This window comes from Convolutriloba macropyga, chromosome 1, assembly GCF_964194025.1.
Source record: "Convolutriloba macropyga chromosome 1, txConMacr16.3, whole genome shotgun sequence".
NCBI lineage: Eukaryota > Metazoa > Xenacoelomorpha > Acoela > Convolutidae > Convolutriloba > Convolutriloba macropyga.
This window is the reverse complement of record NC_134468.1, coordinates 59670883-59691166: the sequence shown is the minus strand read 5'-3', so window position 1 is coordinate 59691166 and position 20284 is coordinate 59670883. Positions and strand designations below refer to the sequence as shown.

At 38.4% G+C, this 20284-nt stretch overlaps 2 protein-coding genes across 2 annotated transcripts in view; one reads left to right on the top strand and one right to left on the bottom strand.

Moving 5' to 3' along the window:
* LOC142341040 (lysine-specific histone demethylase 2-like) overlaps window positions 1–20284 on the bottom strand; it is a 140295-nt gene that overhangs the window by 23150 nt on the left and 96861 nt on the right. The window contains exon 12 of the mRNA XM_075391877.1: window positions 4908–4966. Within this exon, the coding sequence (XP_075247992.1) occupies window positions 4908–4966 (59 nt within the window). The remainder of the gene's footprint in view (window positions 1–4907; window positions 4967–20284) is intronic.
* On the top strand, window positions 13950–18388 carry LOC142341049 (uncharacterized). The gene is made up of 6 exons (XM_075391890.1): window positions 13950–15437; window positions 15614–15782; window positions 16039–16209; window positions 16520–16718; window positions 16958–17293; window positions 17576–18388. The coding sequence occupies exons 1-6, from the start codon at window positions 15136–15138 to the stop codon at window positions 17911–17913; spliced, it is 1515 nt and encodes a 504-aa protein (XP_075248005.1). The 5' UTR covers window positions 13950–15135; the 3' UTR covers window positions 17914–18388.

The following is a 20284-nucleotide window of genomic DNA, read 5'->3' as shown; positions in this document are numbered from 1 at the left end:
AATTCCTATGCACTTTGCTCAAGAGCAATTAAAAACATCAGGCAGTAAAAAACTTGAAACATAGCCAGCAGATGCCCGAAAACAGCCGCCGTTCACCCACTGTACGCACATCGGGATTAAACCAGAAAAAAAATATGTTACTGGTGATCAAATTCTGCAAACTCTATTAGATTCTAATATTATACTTAATTCAGCTTCTACAGTGAAGGCTATTAAGCTGAATACTAACGCCGCCTATTAACCGCATTAAACATAACCAACTAAACGTCGGAAGAATTGCTCTCGGACGGCAGGCGTTAGGAAAAATATTTGACCACGCCGGGATTCGAACCATTGACCACCCGATGCCTAACCAGAAGCACTGCCCACACAGCTACCAGGCCTCTTTTTGTTGCTATGCTGGAACCGAATTTATATTCGCAACAAGCTTTACTTCGGAGTCAGAGCAATAGAGATCACTGAAAAATGAAGAACAAGGCGAGAACAAGTCACAAGAGAAGTCAAAGAAAGTTCTAGGTCAAGCGAAAAATTTGCATAAATGAGACCAACACGTTAACAATAATTCCTATGCACTTCGCTCAAGAGCAATGAAAAACATCAGGCAGTAAAAAAAACTTTAAACATAGCCAGCAGATGCCCGAAAACAGCACGTTACTGGTGATCAAATTCTGCAAACTATTAGATTCTAATATTATACTTAATTCAGCTTCTAAAGTGAAGGCTATTAAACTTAATACTAACGCCACCTATTAACCGATTTAAACATAACCGACTAAACGTCGGAAGAATTGCTCTCGAACGACAGGCGTGTGGAAAAATATTTGACCACGCCGGGATTCGAACCATTGACCACCCGAAGCCTAACCAGAAGCACTGCCCACACAGCTACCAGGCCTTTTTTTGCTATGCTGCAACCAAATTTATTTTGGCAACAAGCTTTACTTCGGAGTCAGAGCAATAGAGATTACTGAAAAATGAAGAACAAGGCGAGAACAAGTCACAAGAGAAGTCAAAGAAAGTTCTAGGTCAAGCGAAAAATTTGCATTAATGAGAACAACACGTTAACAATAATTCTTATGCACTTCGCTCATGAGCAATGAAAAACACCAGGCAGTAAAAAACTTGAAACATAGCCAGCAGATGCCCGAAAAAAGCCGCCGTTCACCCACTGTACGCACATCGGGATGGAACCAGAAAAAAAACAGATGTTACTGGTGATCAAAATCTGCGATCTTTGTTAGATTCTAATATTATACTTAATTCAACTTCTAAAGTGAACGCTATTAAGCTTGATACTAACGCCACCTAGCAACCGCATTAAGCATAATTGACTAAACGTCGGACGAATTGCTCTCGAACGACAGGCGTGTTGAAAAATATTTGACGTCGGGATTCGAACCATTGACCACCCGATGCCTAACCAGAAGCACTGCCCACACGGCTGCCAGGCCTTTCTTGTTGCTATGCTGCAACCGATTTTATATTAGCAACAAGCTTTACTTCGGAGTCAGAGCAATAGAGATCACTGAAAAATGAAGAACAAGGCGAGAACAAGTCACAAGAGAAGTCAAAGAAAGTTCTAGGTCAAGCGAAAAATTTGCAAAGACGAGACCAACACGTTAACAATAATTCCTATGCACTTCGCTCAAGACCAATTAAAAACATCAGGCAAAAGACTTGAAGCATAGCCAGCAGATTGCCCGAAAATAGCCGCCGTTCACCCACTGTACGCACACCGTAATGGAACCAGAAAAAAACAGATGTTACTGGTGATCAAAATCTGCGATCTCTACTAGATTCTAATATTATACTTAATTCAGCTTCTAAAGTGAACGCTATTAAGCTTAATACTAACGCCACCTAGCAACCGCAATAAACATAACCGACTAAACGTCGGCCGAATTGCTCTCGAACGACAGGCGTGTGGAAAAATATTTGACCACATCAGGTTTCGAACCACTGACCACCCGATGCCTAACAAGAAGCACTGCCCACACGGCTGTCAGGCATTTCTTGTTGCTATGCTGCAACCGAATTTATATTAGCAACAAGCTTTACTTCGGAGTCAGAGCAACAGAGATCACTGAAAAATGAAGAACAAGGCGAGAACAAGTCACAAGAGAAGTCAAAGAAAGTTCTAGGTCAAGCGAAAAATTTGCAAAAATGAGGCCAACACGGTAACAATATTTCCTATGCACTTCGCTCAAGAGCAATTAAAAACATCCGGCAAAAAAAAACTTGAAACATAGCCAGCAGATTGCCCGAAAATAGCCGCCGATTACCCACCGTACGCACATCGGGATTGAACCAGAAAAAAACAGATGTTACTGGTGATCAAATTCTGCGATCTCTATTAGATTCTAATATTATACTTAATTCAGCTTCTAAAGTGAACGCTATTAAATTTAATACTAACGCCACCCAGAAACCGCATTAAACATAACCGACTAAACGTCGGCGAATTGCTCTCGAACGACAGGCGTGTGGAAAAAAATTTGACCACGTCAGGATTCGAACCATTGACCACCCGATGCCTAACAAGACGCACGGCCGACACGGCTGTCAGTCATTTCTTGTTGCTATGCTGCAACCGAATTTATATTAGCAACAAGCTTTACTTCGGAGTCAGAGCAATAGAGATCACTGAAAAATGAAGAACAAGGCGAGAACAAGCCACAAGAGAAGTTAAAGAAAGTTCTAGGTCAAGCAAAAAATTTGCAAAAATGAGACCAACACGGTAACAATAATTCCTATGCACTTCGCTCAAGAGCAATTAAAAACATCAGGCAAAAAAACTTGAAACATAGCCAGCAGATTGCCCGAAAATAGCCGCCGATTACCCACCGTACGCACATCGGGATTGAACCAGAAAAAAACAGATGTTACTGGTGATCAAATTCTGCGATCTCTATTAGATTCTAATATTATACTTAATTCAGCTTCTAAAGTGAACGCTATTAAATTTAATACTAACGCCACCCAGAAACCGCATTAAACATAACCGACTAAACGTCGGCGAATTGATCTCGAACGACAGGCGTGTGGAAAAAAATTTGACCACGTCAGGATTCGAACCATTGACCACCCGATGCCTAACAAGACGCACGGCCGACACGGCTGTCAGTCATTTCTTGTTGCTATGCTGCAACCGAATTTATATTAGCAACAAGCTTTACTTCGGAGTCAGAGCAATAGAGATCACTGAAAAATGAAGAACAAGGCGAGAACAAGCCACAAGAGAAGTCAAAGAAAGTTCTAGGTCAAGCAAAAAATTTGCAAAAATGAGACCAACACGGTAACAATAATTCCTATGCACTTCGCTCAAGAGCAATTAAAAACATCAGGCAAAAAAACTTGAAACATAGCCAGCAGATTGCCCGAAAATAGCCGCCGATTACCCACCGTACGCACATCGGGATTGAACCAGAAAAAAACAGATGTAGGTGGTGATCAAATTCTGCTATCTCTGTTAGATTCTAATATTATACTTAATTCAGCTTCTAAAGTGAACGCTATTAAATTTAATACTAACGCCACCCAGCAACCGCATTAAACATAACCGACTAAACGTCGGAAGAATTGCTCTCGAACGACAGGCGTGTGGAAAAACATTTGACGTCGGGATTCGAACCACTGACAACCCGATGCCTAACCAGAAGCACTGCCCAAACAGCTACCAGGCCTTTCTTGTTGCTATGATGCAGCCGAATTTATATTAGCAACAAGCTTCACTTCGGAGTCAGAGCAATAGAGATCACTGAAAAATGAAGAACAAGGCAAGCACCAGTCACAAGAGAAGTCAAATAAAGCTCTATGTCAAGCAAAAAAAAATTGCATTAGAGACGAACACGTTAACAGTAATTCCTATGCACTTCGCTCAAGAGCAATTAAAAACATCAGGCAGTAAAAAACTCGAAACATAGCCAGCAGATGCCCGAAAATAGCCGCCGTTCACCCACTGTACGCACATCGGGATTGAACCAGAAAAAAAACAGATGTTACTGGTGATCAAATTCTGCAACCTCTATTAGATTCTAAAATTATACTTAATTCAGCTTATAAAGTGAAGGCTATTAAGCTTAATACTAACGCCACCTAGCAACCGCATTAACAAAATTTGATAACCTAATGCACTATGTTAAATTGACCGTACATTATCCGTTTATTCATTTAATTTCTTTTAATTTCGCTCTTTTGAATTTGACCGTATTCACTACATTGCGTAATTCAATGCCCGAAAGAATTTAAAATCCATTCAGATGAAACAGTGAGTGAGGTAAGTCAGGAGTCAAACGTGAAATCCTTGACATGTAAAAAGAAAAACGGGATCACTCGTTAACATGTTAGTATGGCTAAGAAAAACAATTTTACCCGAAAACACTAAGCTAAAAATAGAAAATGCTTCGAGAAAAACGCACCTGATCAAAAAAACTTTAGCTCGCTGAGTGAAAAAAAACTTCACACCTTTTCTCGCTCTCAAAAAATGCATTACGATAAAAAAAACTCTCTCTTCCTCTCTGCTCTTGAAATGGTAGAGCCGTTTGACCTAGACATCCAGTTTTCACCTACAGCATTGACTATTAGATCCCGTTTTCAATGCACTCCAAACAATATTGATAAAAAAGACGCGCCGCCGTATCTTAATAAAAGGATAGCGCCTAAATAATAGCCGATGAGAGGCTGACAGCAGCTATTACTAAACTTAACTATTTCTTAGCTCAGATGCATCCCTTTAAAAAGGATACATCGTTTTTGGTTGTATCTTTTTTTCAAAAGCCGCAAACTTTTGTAGTAACTTAACTGATTGATTGATAGCACCGCATACTTTAATAAGTGGTACTCGCCAACATTAATATGATAATGAAGAGAATTTAATGATAAAAATCTGCGTGATAATTTTCACTTACATCCGAGATAGGGGTCGGGCTTTCAAGTGTGAGCTGATTGTGTATTTCTTCCAGTTTCTCTGAAACACAAAACGTTTATTTCAGTTACACAACCGTAATTGCAGTGAAGATCTACAGATTAAACAGCATCAATAAAGAAAACCATATCGAGATTAAAGTATGAACGTCCACTTAAACCAAGCAGATGAATCACGAGTTTTAGAAATGTTCTAATTAAAAGTTTTCCGAACACAATTAAGATAACACATCCCGAATAATGACTTTTCAGTTTTAAATTTGTTGTATATTGATTATCAGAAGCATCTGTAGAAAGCTCAGCAATTTTTATAGCTTTCTTTGGAACAATATATGCTTCCGTTCTTTCAAAACGTAACAAATTTTCATCACTAAAAGCAAAAACGCACATGGAACCCTTCATTTCCACAGCCGTATTCATCAAACTGTACTAAAGTTCTTCATTTGCGCAAACAATTAATCTACACGTCACAAACACAAAAGAATCCTGCCTGACAGGCCGTTAAGTCAGTCCATTAACAATTAATGTTTTGAGGGCACGAGTAATTTGTGGAAGCTATTTAAATTCTTTACTTCAAAAAGACCGTGTCGAAGTCTTATTCCTTTCAAACCGTGATTGGTTAGGTTCGTACGTCGGCTAAGCGTTCAAGTCACGCTTGGTTAACGAATCTAAGCGGTCAATTGAAAGCAGCTCATTAGAGGAGGAAGCAACGCTACAAATACCACCTCAAAAATCACGTATTCAATTCACGCTCGCTTAATTATGCCTTTCCTGAGGAAAAACAAAAACATACCTATAATTAAAAACAGTGCCGCCAAAAATTCAAAAAAGGAAATGCTAGTGGTATGGGAAAAAGAAGCAATTAAAGATTCGTCCCTTATTAAAAAATTTACATCGTCAATAGCGACTCTTTTAATCTCACTCAGGACGAAATTAGAGTTCACCAAAAAGGGGAGGCTTAAAAAGAACAAAATCATAAAATCACATTGCTCCAATTTAAGATGAAAACTATCAACAAGTTAAAAGCAGTTAGATGAGAACGAGAGAAAGAAGAACCAATATTCATTATATTGATGAAAAAGGCATGCGAGCACCAGAAAATAAGATGGGAAAAATCACAAAAATGAAAAGAGATTAAAATTGAGTAACAGTTGTTTTGTTCAGCTCAGGAAAGCGGGCAAGTATTGTCCAGCGAGTACCACATTGTAGTTAAGTAACTGGGTACAGTAGGGCCACCTATCACGAGAGGACTGTAAAGAAGACGTATACCTCTTTTTAATATCCTGACATTAATCTCCCTCTCCCGTGCCACACAGTCCATTAAGTGTAATCTCTTCCTCCCCTCAAGTCCCATCTCCCCAAGGACACGTGCAAACCTTTAAAGCCTGTATTTGTCAAGTGGCAGTTTACAAACGAGCTTTTATGTGGTAAGCGTAGAGGGGAGGGGGTTGGAAGAGATTAGTTACCAGAATGTGAAAAGTGCTGCAAGTTCGATGAGAGGTGAGGGGAGTGCTCAAGCATATATAAGCAGACGAGGTAGGGACGTGACCGTGGCGATCTATTGAACAAAACGGGGGAATTAAAGCACGAAGAAAAGACTACCTCAATCTATTCTAAATATTCTCTCTCAATGATTGCGTTGCATTTATACCTTTTTGTTCAGTCCCGTTGTGAATGCATCTAGTGGCGTATGTGTATAATTTAACGGAGACCTTGTCTTGTCTTTTCTTTACTCGACTTACAAATAGAGAGTGTTCTTTTGGACTCAGGTGGTACCTTTGTTAACCCCGTGTGCCTGTGGGAGCAAAGGTGCCATTAATTCGCCGGATATTGGAAGGGCGTATTAACTTTATGGTCCACCATGTACTTGGCTTTCCTAGGGGACACTTTTTGCCCTCACCGCCATTTACACCCACCCTTCCATCCACGTAAATCAATCATCTCAACTCACCTTCAGAAAAAAAAGAAGGAACGCATTTTCAATTACCTAGGGTACTATGTGATGCAATAATGGATTTGAAAAAAAACTTTTTTCAACTACATACGAACACCGAGTTTGATTAGTTCAATGAAAAATATGTCCACAAAAACTCACCTATATATCTGATGAACAAATAATAGAATAGATGAACAAATAGTTCGTTATACTTTCTCAAAAATACGTGAAAAAGAACAAGAAATCTTGGGCCAAGACATACCTTTCAACCCATATATTCAAAATAATCCACAGAACAAAAACACATGCCGGTCAGATTGCCGGAAAAAAACCCGCCATGATTCCCATAACCCCGATTGGAATTGACAGAACAGAAGAAATGGAAACATCTTACGAAAAGTCATAACTATTTTTGATTTCATTCCGATGTTAGACAAACTCCTGCTTCTTGTTGATAACATACTAGGTCTAGTATCGAAACCAATAAGGAATAGAGATAGCAGCTAAGACATAAAAGAGCATACATTGAACGTCAAAAGTAAGTTAGCAACCCCTAGTTTTACAAAGTAAAAATTGTTTTTGATGCAATAATACTCCATCTTTCAATCAAATTCCTGAGAAAACTTTAACTGTTTGGTTAGTGGTCTTGTCTAATTTCGACACACAAAATAATACGTAACGGTAACACCTCAATGTAAAATTAACATCTCCATCCAAGTTTCAATATTAAAATGAAATTGTCTCAAAACGTGACAGTTTTTCACATTTGTTCAACTATGATTGAGTTTGCATTTCCTTTAAACATAAGTGAAGAAATTGTGAATAGAATCTTGCGACAACTTTTTTGTGAGACTTGGATGCATTTCGTCAACATTACATTAGAATATTTGGTAAATTACCGTTACATAATATCTTGCAATTCATAAGTGGCGAGACCACTGGGCCAAGGGGATCAATGGTGTGAAACAATTATCCAACATTTGGTTGCAAGATATACTTCAGTATACTTTTGCCGTTCAGAATACTAAAGTAGCGGGCATCTAAAATTGGCCTTTAATTGTTTATCACGTTTCTAATTTCGAGTTAATTTTTTTAATAATGAATCTGTTCATTTTAAATTGCTTTGCTGAGCAAGTGTTGCTTAAAAGAACTTTGAGCAGAATGAGTGAAGAGTGAAACTAGCCTAGAGAAGCCAAATATTTCAAACAAAACGTCCAAAAGCCGCAAAATGAAGTAAAGCGAAACAAGTTTCTGTTCGACACAGTAAAAAAAACAACAAGACAAGTTCTCAATTCAACACAAGAGGACAAGTTCTCAATTATAAACCAAGGAATTGAAAAGAGAGACCTTGAAAATTCTTCAAATGACTAAAAGAAGAAATTATGTAACAAACAAAAAAATTTTTACATTTTTTACAAAATTTTTTACAACAATTTGTATAGATACTCTGGTTAAATCAAAGAAAACAGATAATTATTAGACAAAAATCCAAAATTTGCAGAACATTTGTGTTGTTAAAAATGGCCCCCGAACCCAGAACCAAGATAGGATACTGGAGATTTTGCTTAACACGAGTTGAAAAATTGCAGTTAAAACAAAAACAACAAATTTTATATTAAAATACGAAATTAATAAGAAGTTTAGTTACGTTCAAAGGCAGTACTTTCATCAAAACCAGCAATTTCCTGCAGAAGAGTACATTCTGTTTTTATACGACTCAAACATAAGGTAGCAACATCTACTCATTGCTATAATTTTAAGGTTAAAAATATCGTTTCCTTTTTCAGAAAAACTTTTCTTGCCCCCTCAATACTCTTCAGCACAGCAATCCAAAGAAAGGACATAAAAGCTTTCTACAAAATCTGAAAAGCACACCAAATGAAAATAAAAAGCTCAAAATTTCATATTAAAACTAAATAAAAGTATATAATTCTCAAAATGATCCCAAGCACATTAACCTGTCAACTTCTGAGACAAAAGCCATTAATTAAGGCCGAAGAGATTACAACGAAAAAACTTCTTAGCGAACATTTTTTAAAAATACTTTTCTCACTCAGTCTCATCAGACCAATGAATGAACAAAAACAACTGCTTCTGAAATTGAGCAGAATGACCTAAATCATTGTTTTCACGTGCGGCATTTCACTTCTCTTCAACACGTCCTCTAAAAAAAGAAGACCCGGATTTTAAAAAAGATTACAATTACTCCTCTTCGAGTCGTAATAATAGGGTGACTATGAATCTCGGCAGAGAATATGAGCAAGGCTACCGAAAGAAAAAAAGGTAAGCAAGAAGAGAAAGGAAGAAAAGAAAGGGAGAAAGCAAGATTTAATTTCTTTACTGCGTAAAGGACAAAAAACAGCAATTCAGCAATTATAAAGACAAACAGCATAGGGACATTCAAATAGGTTAGACCCTGATTGAGAAGACCCAGACTAAATATTGGAACCACGGTTTTGAAAAATTATGCAGCATAATTCTCCCTGTGGTATGCCAAATTTAAAATGATTGACGAGATTTTCACTCTCATTTTCATTGTAATAACGAACGTTTTCTGGGCTTAAGCAATTCTTTAAGGGCCATTTCATCAGCATGGATCCTGGCTTCTTCAACTGAAGGTCTGAGTGGAAGCTCCTTCTCTTTGTAACCTCGAACTGATCTGCTAAAAGGCTTCGTGTGATGAACGAAGTTAAGCGTTTTAGAGCAAAAAAGTTATTCAAGTAACTGGAGGAATTGCCATCTCGTAATGATTTAGAACAAAAAGTTAGAAGCCAATCTAAGTAGGGTACGTAAGTGGCCAGAACTTTGTTTTGCTGGAACAATTCTTTTGAAGACGTTTTTCACATCAACTTCAAATTTTTTCTAAAAAGCAGAGTTGGCTTCAAGCTATCCGTAGTGGCATTGCCGTTCAATAGTATGCCGTTTGCTATTAACGATTATATATACACGTTGTAATACCTCAAAAAAATTTCGGACAGTTGACATACGTTCTCCACAACTGAAGTATGGCGACTATGTCGGTTCCTCTCTAGAATCATCAGTTGACTATGGCACCCTTTCATTCCAAATGACACCAGTTGTGGTTCAACATTTAGGAAAAACCGATTCTCATTCAACCGTTACACCATCGACCTGAACGTGGCGTTCACATTTCCTCCGCTTTGTATTGGGAAAATAGGCAATTGCTATCATGCGCAATTGCTAACAGATAAAGGTCTATCTCATCAATAACAACATCAGGTAGATTAGGTATGTAGAAAAAAAGGCAAGTGGACCAAGTAATGACCCCAGAAGAATTCCCATTTCTAAAAAGCAGAATATATGCCTGTGTGCCACTGATGACAAGCTTCTTCATTCCCACACGATAGGACAATAGAATTCAATCCGAGCTTCCAGGATACCAAAGTTCAACAATTTTTGCAACAAAAACTGACCAATGATTGAGTCAAATGCTTTAAGTGAGTCCAATGGGATTTGTAATCCAATTTTATTTCTGATTTATCTTCAGTTATCTCAGCTAAGGCATCAACGGTAATGCGATGCATGCAGACACCAAACTGCTTATCGTATAACAGATTTGCACGTTCTGATAACTTGTAAAATCTATTGTAAAACGCACGTTCAAAGATTTTGCTGAAAACTGGCAAAATATTGATCGAATGGAAGTTCAAGTGCAATAATAAATCGTTGCTATCCAAACGGTCTTTATTCAAACGATCATGTTGCCATTCAAATATGTAGGATTAACCCCGCTTAAAATGCAGACTATTTTTGCATATGGGAAAAATGTCACTACTTCATCACAGTGTCACTTATTCTTTTCAAGCAGTCCAAAAAAAAGATTTTCACGAATATTCCTATATACCTGACCCAGCAGACAATTTAATTAGGGACAACAAATTTAAGTTCCGATTACATCTGGACTACCATTTTGTTTATCAGGTCATAGCAGCGACCATAGATTACATTCAGTCAACATACCCCTCACGGCTATCCGCTACTATCTAAATATTTCTCTCCTCAGAGGAAAAAACGGGGATTAAGTTCCTATTGGAAAACTTCTAATGCTTTCACCTAGATATTTGTTCCTCATTTCAGCCAAATTGCACCATCGCAATCAGCAAAAATGCCACAAAAATTTTTTCATTTTAATTTCAGTATCTTTTCTTCTTTTGCTACTTAGCGATGGTTGTGTAACAACAAACCGACGCCACTTGGCATTGAGCATTGCAATTGCATCATACAATGCGACGAAGGCTTACAAAATAGACCAAGCAGGTGGCCAAACTGCTTGAAATTCATCGCTTTAAACCAAATATTGTTCAAAATTTTACTAACTTTAATATAATACTTAAGATCCCTTTGCAGTCAAGAAGGACACTCACAGCCAATTATGGTAAACATTCCTTCGGTTTAAAGATATCATCTCATATGCCATAAAAAAAGTTCAATACAGTACAAGAACGCTAAAATTATGTTAAACGGCAAAGAAAACATAATTTTGATCTCGAAAAGGCTTCGTGTGATGAACGAAGTTAAGCGTTTTAGAGCAAAAAAGTTATTCAAGTAACTGGAGGAATTGCCATCTCGTAATGATTTAGAACAAAAAGTTAGAAGCCAATCTAAGTAGGGTACGTATGTGGCCAGAACTTTGTTTTGCTGGAACAATTCTTTTGAAGACGTTTTTCACATCAACTTCAAATTTTTTCTAAAAAGCAGAGTTGGCTTCAAGCTATCCGTAGTGGCATTGCCGTTCATTAGTATGCCGTTTGCTATTAACGGTTTTATATACACGTTGTAATACCTCAATAAAATTTCGGACAGTTGACATAATTTCTCCACAACTGAAGTATGGCGACTATGTCAGTTCGTCTCTAAAATCATCAGTTGACTATGGCACCCTTTCATTCCAAATGAAACCAGTTTGGTTCGATATTTAGGAATAACCGATTCTCATTTAACCGTGATTCCATCGAGCTGAAAGTGGCATTGACATTTCCTCCGCTTTGTATTGGGAAAATAGGCAATTGCTATCATGCGCAAACAGATAAAGGTCTATCTCATCAGTAACCACATCAGGTAGGTTAGGTATGAAGAAAAAAGTCAAGTGGACCAAGTATTGAACCCAAAATAACTCCATTTCTAATAAGCAGAATATCTGACTGTGCGCCATTGATGACAAGCTTCTTCAGTCCCACACGATAGGATTCAATTCAAGCTTCCAGGATACCAAAGTTCAACAATTTTTGCAACAAAATCTGACCAATGATGGAGTCAAATGCTTAAAGTGAGTCCAATGCGATATTTGTAATCCAATTTCGTTTGTAATTTATCTTTTCAGTTATCTCAGCTAAGGCATCAACGGTATTGCGATGCATGCGGACACCAAATTGCTTATCGTATAACAGATTTTCGCGTTCTGTGTACCAGGAGGCACGTCAAACTGTGCGGTGTTCCGCCTTCAGTTAATGTTGAATGTGTAGTGTTGGTGGTGCTGTGGCCGGACGTCAGAGAAGCAAACTAATCAGCCTGCTTCACTGACGCCAGTGTTGGTGGTGTTTCAAAAAAGACCCTTGATTTATAGTTACTTTAGCACGATATTCCTGGGCTACCCTTTGCCCACTGTTGTTCCTTGTCAACAGTTAAAACTTTCGTGAGATTTGCTTCACAAATCTTCTTTAGCTACCATGAAAAGTCATCCATTTCTTCCTAACCATTGAATTTCATCTATATAATCAACATTATGACTTGCTCTTTCTTAAAGTTACAGTTTTTAGCACGTGCCTCCTGGTACATTCTGACAACTTTTACAATCCATTGTAAAACGCACGTTCAAATGTTTTGCTGAGGACTGACAAAATATTGATCGAACGGATCATCAGGTGCAATACTAAATCGTTCCTATCCAAAGTCTTTATTCAAATGATCATGTTGCCGTTCATAGTATGTAGGACCCCCGCTTAAAATACAGACTACTTTTGTTAATGGGATAAAAGTCACATCTTTATCACAATGTCACCTATTCTTTCCAGGAAGTCCAAAAATCAGTTTTCACAAATATTCCTATATACCTGACCCAGCGGATAATTTAATATAGGACAATAATTTTTTAAGTTCCGATTACATCTGGACTCCATTTCATTTGTCATCCGGTCACAGCAGTGACCATAGATTACATTCAGTCAATATACACCTCACTGCTATTCTTTACCATCTATAAATTTCTCTCCTCAGAGCAAAAAACGGGGATTAAGTTCCTATTGGAAAACTTCTAATACTTGCACACAGATACTTGTTCCTCATTTCAGCCAAATTGCACCATCGCGATCAGCAAAAGAACCACAAAATTTTTTCATTTTAATTTCAGTATCTTTCGTTCTTTTGCTACTTAGCGATGGTTGTGTAACAACAAACCGACGCCACTTGGCATTGAGCATTGCCATTGCATCATACAATGCGACGAAGGCTTACAAAATAGACCAAGCAGGTAGCCAAACCAAATTTTGTTCAAAATTTTTACAAACTTTAATATAATACTTAAGTGAGAAGATCCCTTTGCAGTTAAGAAGGATACTCACAGCCAATTATGGCAAACATTCCTTCGGTTTAAAGAGACCATCGCAAATTGCTTCAGTGAAACCACTATCAGTTAGCCTACTTTCTTCATAAATACCACTATGGAAAATTAGAATGGAAAAATCTGAATGAGCTAGCGTGGAAAAATGGCGAGAAAGACTGAATAGAGAATAGGCAGAGAGAGGGAAAAAGCTACAAAAATCAGTGAATGGAAAAAATAGAGGGGAATTGTTGTTGGCTGCCTCCACTGTAGCACACAAATATATACATGCACTTTTTATACACTTACTTAAAACTGACTCCATACAGTTACACAGTTAAACGCACTACCATTGAGCTCTGAGAGACTGATTTTTGTGCGCTTCTTATTCCACACACACACACACACGTATGTTATATAGGATATATTCACGTATAAAAAGCACGACACGCCGCTTTTGTTTCTCCTCGCTATTCCCAGCCGCATGCATACGTATACACGTATGCACACACGCGGTGGTTTCCTTTTAAGGCAATGCCACCGCCGCTATTTCCACTCGTTGTTTTCCCTACTCTTATCTCCCATTCACTTTTTCTCTCGCTCTTTCTTTCACTTCAGACTGTGTCTACATCATATATACCTCATGTGTGCGTGTGTGTTCTACTATAGCAGTAGTAGTAGTAGTAGCACTAACACTACTAACGTAGTACATTGACTACCACTACCAATGCTAACTACACTCCATCTAACTTCATTCAGCTTTGAGAAGACCACTAATGTTGAGCTATGCTGTACTGTGTAATATACGATGCAATCTACATTGAGAAATACCAACCAAAACAGCCAACCACCTTCTTTTCTTCTATTGGCACCAAAATGTAGGAACAATATTTTCCCAGCAAATTGCAAAAAAGCACAAAACCAGCAGCAGTAGCAGCCACTGTAGAAAAGGAAGAAAACTCAAAGGAGAAAAATTGCTACACTTGTACTCCCAACTAACTAACTAACAAACTGTTCTCCTCTGTTGTGCCGCATTGGCCTGCCTTCCCCTTCCATAACTTCAGTTAGCACACGAACACCACACATCCATACACGCACACACGCAACTTCATACAACATCAAAAACCAGCAAACAAACAATACAGCGACGGTAGCTGCTCCGTGGTGCCATCTTTCTCTCTTCCTCTTTCGCATTTGTCGACATTTTGCCATTGAGCATTCCTTTTGCACAAGCAGCACACCATACCATAACTTAGCATCAAAAACCAGCGGCTGCAGCAGCGCATCAGTTCTACTGACTTGGAGACTTGCTTGAATTTTATTTAAGGCAAAGTTACACCACATTGCAAAGAGGGGAAGCAAAGTACACGGCAGCCGCAATAGCAACAGACAACAACCAATACTCGAGGTGGCATCTTGCGAGATCAAGTGTGTCTGTATGCATGAACAAAATGGGACAGGAGTTGAACAAAAACACTTTTCAGTCACCAGCAGTTGCCTAGCGTAAACATTTACGTGAAGATACTAAACCATACAGATCGGCATACAATTCCAAAAGCAACCAAGGGAAGAGCTCACTTCTCAACGGCACAGATAAACAGAAGCTCGCGTAAATTTGACACAACCCATCACAGCAACCACATAGCGACCTAATTTCCAAACTCAATAACAGCGAAATCTCTTCCAAGTCTCGAGATTCCAATTTGTTAAAAAATCACGGATGGATTCTAAAGACTCAGACCTGCAAGCGACAACTGAATCAGAACCCAAACAAGGCCAACGTAGTCCAACCAATGGTCAAGGAGGAGGTGGTGGTTGGCCTCTGAAAAACATAACTAAACGATTTTCCTCTCGCAAAAATCACCAACAAACACAGATATGGGAAGGCAGCGAAGACAGCACGCGTAGCAGTAAACAACAAGTTTCAGTACCTGCTGTATCCAAGAAAAACGGCAACAGACAAAACTCAAAAACAGCCAGCAGAAAACAACAATCAGAAGCTGACCTCGCTACAAGAACCAGGTAAGCCAATGTTTCTATTATGGTTCCAAAGATTATCCATCGTAGTATACGCGTTGACAGGAAGACTAAAATTGGTTGTTATAAGGGAAAGTAGAAATTAGAAAGTAGAAGAACATTCATCACCCTGCAAATGCAGAACAGAGTTTCTCGATCTTTGACGAAAATTTGCATTTCAGAACTCGCTGTCAGGACTCACAGCAGCAACAGAGTAACAATGGGCGCAACAACACTGTGATCAGATCTCGCCTCACATCAGCCAGTACTAAGCTGACCTTTTGCTTCACAGCACACTGCATAACAGCCGTGGAATCACCAAACAGTACCATACAATCAGTCCGACAGCAGGTAACATCCCAGCACACACACACACATATATGACTTACTCACGATAAAACTCCAACTTAATGACTTCCTAGAGAACTACGGTTCTGGCAATGTTGAACAAAATTTCTCCATTCGTACCTTGCAGAAAGTTTTGCGGCAAACGTAATCCGACTCGGGGTTAGAAGACTTTCGCGTTACTCAGCATATCCTAAGCCGCTTTGACTGTCAAATAAGAATCCAAAATAAACTGCAACTCATAAACTGTAATATTTGACAGGAGCATCCTCCTCTGCAGCAAGAGGACATTGCCTCCTGGCATGAAATAGCAGCTGAGAACGAGGAACGGGCAAGCTACTACGCCGCCAGGGACAGCCACAGCTCCCGCTCCCCATACGAATGTCCTATCTGCTTCGAACAGTACCAGTTCGATTTCGATAATGTCTCTGAGGTAATACCCAAAACTCATATTCAAACTCCCACATGCGAATAAACGCTCGCCTCTGTGTTTTGACCTGACACATCTACATACCTTAACGTTATATTGATTACTTGCATATTATTTGAATGACGATTTCAATTGAAGGAATGAAATTTAATGGACACATTGCAACACATAATTCTAAAAACTGTTGAATTCTCCAATATTTTTTTTCAGTCGTCAAGTCAATTTAACGCAAGCTAGAATCTAAAACATCATCCTATAGTAATCAAAGCCATAACAAAATTTTGTTCCCAAAATATTTACAAAATATTTCCAGGTTGTACACATGGATGCAGAGGGCAGTGAAAACACATTAGAAGCCACTGGTGAAGACAGTAATGCACAATCTGAACAGCAAGAAGAGACAGGCTCTGGCGACAACAGCAACGCTAAGTTTCAAGAAGCACTCACATCATTCAGAGACCATCTTCCACGTCTCATGCAGTGCGGTCATACACTATGCTCAAAATGCTTAGGTTTGAGAACTACTTTTAGAAGCTACTTTATCAATATTAATTGCTATTTTTTAAACTGATATAATCATGCATAATAAGGCTGTAGAAGCCATTAGTGCAAACTAGTGCAGTAGTTTTTCCACGCAGGAACACATATATTTATCGGAAATGGAAAAAATCAAATCTACTTTTTTCTTTAAGTTTAAGAAGTTCTGCGACAAACATCTCCGAAAATCATTAACTTCTTTCTCAATTAACAGGCAAATTGGGAGAGGACATGAGTGCCAAAGTTCTCGGCTTTGTCAAGTGTCCAATATGTCGTGAGATGCACTACACTGAGCCAGTGGAGGACGCTGGCTCCAATTGCGGATTCGTGGACTACGCTATAGACGGAGCACCCGAAACCAGTGAGAGGGGAGCAACCGGTTGGTCCAACAGCAACTCCCAATCAGAATTGGGAGCCAGTAATGATGTTGCAAGCAGTGTTCATCACAAAAGCGGAGGCCATCAGTTTGTGTTCCGTGTTAACTACGCTCTGCTAAGTGCTATTGAACACAACTTAATGCACATCTCAGCAGAAGACTTGGCTCACATGGGTAAAAAAATATTTCTGCAGTTTTTTGGTGCTTATTAGCAATTGGGAAACTTAATCAGAAGGCTCACCTATTCTGTTCAAGAATGATATCGATTTGTCAGATCTATAAAGACGAGATATAACACGTGTAGATGAAAGTCAATGTCTGATAGTAAAAGCTTAGATCAATGGATTGAAGTTTAAGATTGATTATCTCAAAAATTTGACTCCGAAATATTCAAGTAGAAAGATCAAATGCCACGCTTACTCTCATTTTTGATAAAAATACGTCGTTTTTTTGCAGAAGACATGGAATTCGAGGAAGGGCCACCAATGTGCAAGACACTGGAGCGCAAGGCGAGACATCGCAAAACATACAGCATGTACGAGACTATGTCAAACAGAGTCAACACCTGTTCAACAAGAACCGTAAACAAGACTGATATCGGCGGTTGCAGTGGGGATCGAGGGGGTCCAAGTCACAGACGAGAGGCAACCCATGTGACATTTGAGGACATACAAAAGATGCTAAGACCCGAGTTAATTATCTCACAACAACACTTGAGTGCTATTCACATGTCACCCTCACCACTGGACAGTCGGGCGGAGTCCGAAAGGACAATCACTGCCTCAGAAAATTAGCAAAGTATCATCACGACTAAGATACAAACCAAAACTCACAGATCGATGGCTTGCAAAAAAACAACATTTTCATCTGCTCGTCTTTCGTCAATTCTGAAAACTGAACGATCAAGTATGTTCAATGACTTAAATTTTTAAACTAGTACATTATAGATCGGTGAAATGCAAACAAAGGCCTTGCAATTAGATTACTTAAAGCCTTCATAAGTCTGAACAGCAGCTAATCAGTTGTGAGAGCGTAACCGCAGTGGACTGTCAGACTGGCTCTACAGTGGCTTCATACTCACTTAGTTTTATATCGGACAATGGAATCTTACGATGCCTCATTTGCTAAAATACACTTGAATCGTGCTCAATATGTGTTAGTATTATATTTTGATACGGAAAATTTTGTAAATATTTTTCGCATGAGACAACCGAACATTACCCTAACGATTGTATACATGTTGCTTGAATAAATGTTTTAATTTCTTTACATCAATTTCTAATCTTCGAAATTCTAGCACTCTAAGAAATTGTTAAGCAGAAACTGCAGAACGGCAACGTTAACCTTTCAAATCAAAAGATTTTACAATAAGTTACAGGACAAATAAATTTTGAACAGACATCGGGAAAACAAATTCAGTTTGAACTTGAGTTAGCAGCGAAAATAGCCCAACACGGGCAGTATTAGACAATTATAAATTGCAAATGAAAAACTACTAAAAAAATTATAACATAACCCAGTTGTCAGATAAATTTTACTGTCAGCCGCCAGCTTCAGCTGATTATCCGCCACACTAGTTCTTACCATCAACCTGAGATGAATACAGATCTAAAAAACCGAAAATGCAAAATGTGATACGGAACTTCAAAAAATGGCTATTATTCTAAGAAATGCCAATTATATTCTGATTTAGAAAAACAAAACGAGCTAACGTCGATCGATATGCTCTCAAACGACTATCAAGAGGTTTGCCTCAGCAGCTAGGTGCGGCTTACGTAGGCTTGCTTTAATCTCAACAGAAGGGAAAGTAGAAAAGGGGTGTGCATGGGAGGAGGGAAGAGCGGAAAAGTCATTTTGAGGTCGAGGAATTTGTGCGATTAAGCAAAAAACTATTCGCGCGAAGGAAAAATCGCTCTCCAAAAATCACGCCACGCACACAACTTAGTCGAGAAATTCCATGGAGGGATTTCTCGTAACATAAAATTTTAAGATCTTCTAGAAGCACTGCAACAAAAACTCACGAAAAAATAGGTAGAAACTCACGAAAAAGGTAGAAATAGGTAGAAACTACTTCAGAAAGCCTGGAAAACTTGATGCCTAAAACTGTCTGCTTTTCAGCTCCGTTCATTGCCGACGATATGAATAAAAAATGCCGACGAAATGAGATTCATAAACTGTTGATCTGTTGTATTGACAATCACCGTTTTGTTAACCAAGTTAATTATTTTTGGTTCTAGTGCTTAATTTAATTTATGCCATCAAACACTGCTAAATTACCTCGAAAATCGGAAATTGAAACCACAATATTAAAACAAGCCGACTAGCCAGCCTCAGACGAATCGCCAGGTAGCATCTCGGAAGAATTCACTACAAATGAATGGTGTTATTAAGGGGTTAGTTTAGAACACCACTAAGATTTAAATCGATAAAACGAAACCAACTTTGCCGCTTTTTTCAGAAGAGCTCGAGTAGAACTTTAAAAAATTTTATAAACTCGATAGAAAAATCTGAAACTAAAACACTTTTGATTATTGACGCACGTCAATACGTCATTTTATAAAACGAAGACTATGCGTAGGCTTTGTATTTTCAATGAAAAACATTGGCGTTGGCATTCAAACAATTAGAAAACATTAAAATTTACGACAGCCTACCAAGTATTTTTAAGAGTAAAAAAGTGCTCAATAAATATGACCATTTCATCCTCTAAATTGAAGGAAAATTGCTATATAAAACAAAAATGATAAATAATACTGACAACAGTCAGCAGTATACTATAAGCAACATTCATAATTTAAAAAACTAAGTTTTTAGACATAGTCTTAGTACCAGCCTCTATTGGTATTTTTTATTTCTCTTTCTGACCTTGAACGTATTCTAAAAATTGTTAAACGCATTGTGAATATCCTCCATTAATGTAAAACGAAAAACGAATGTAAAACTAAAAACGTGATCGAAAGGTAAAACGAATCGAAAAAAGGAGAGCTCCGAAATAATAGCTTTTGAGAAGCGGACGGCTGCCATTTATAATATAACCGACTAAGGTCGGCCGATTAGCTCTCAAACAATTGACGAGTAATTGTTTTCGTCAGTAGCTAGCTCTGGCTTAAGGACGCAGGGGGTTTGAGCGAAGTGGAAAGTCTTAAGAGGAGGGTGTTGCAGTCG

Coding starts and splice junctions, on each gene's coding strand:
- LOC142341049 (XM_075391890.1), top strand. CDS start 15,136: ATGGATTCTAAAGACTCAGACCTGCAAGCGACAACTGAATCAGAACCC. Junction 15,438..15,613: donor GACCTCGCTACAAGAACCAG/GTAAGCCAATGT, acceptor TTTGCATTTCAG/AACTCGCTGTCAGGACTCAC. Junction 15,783..16,038: donor TACAATCAGTCCGACAGCAG/GTAACATCCCAG, acceptor AATATTTGACAG/GAGCATCCTCCTCTGCAGCA.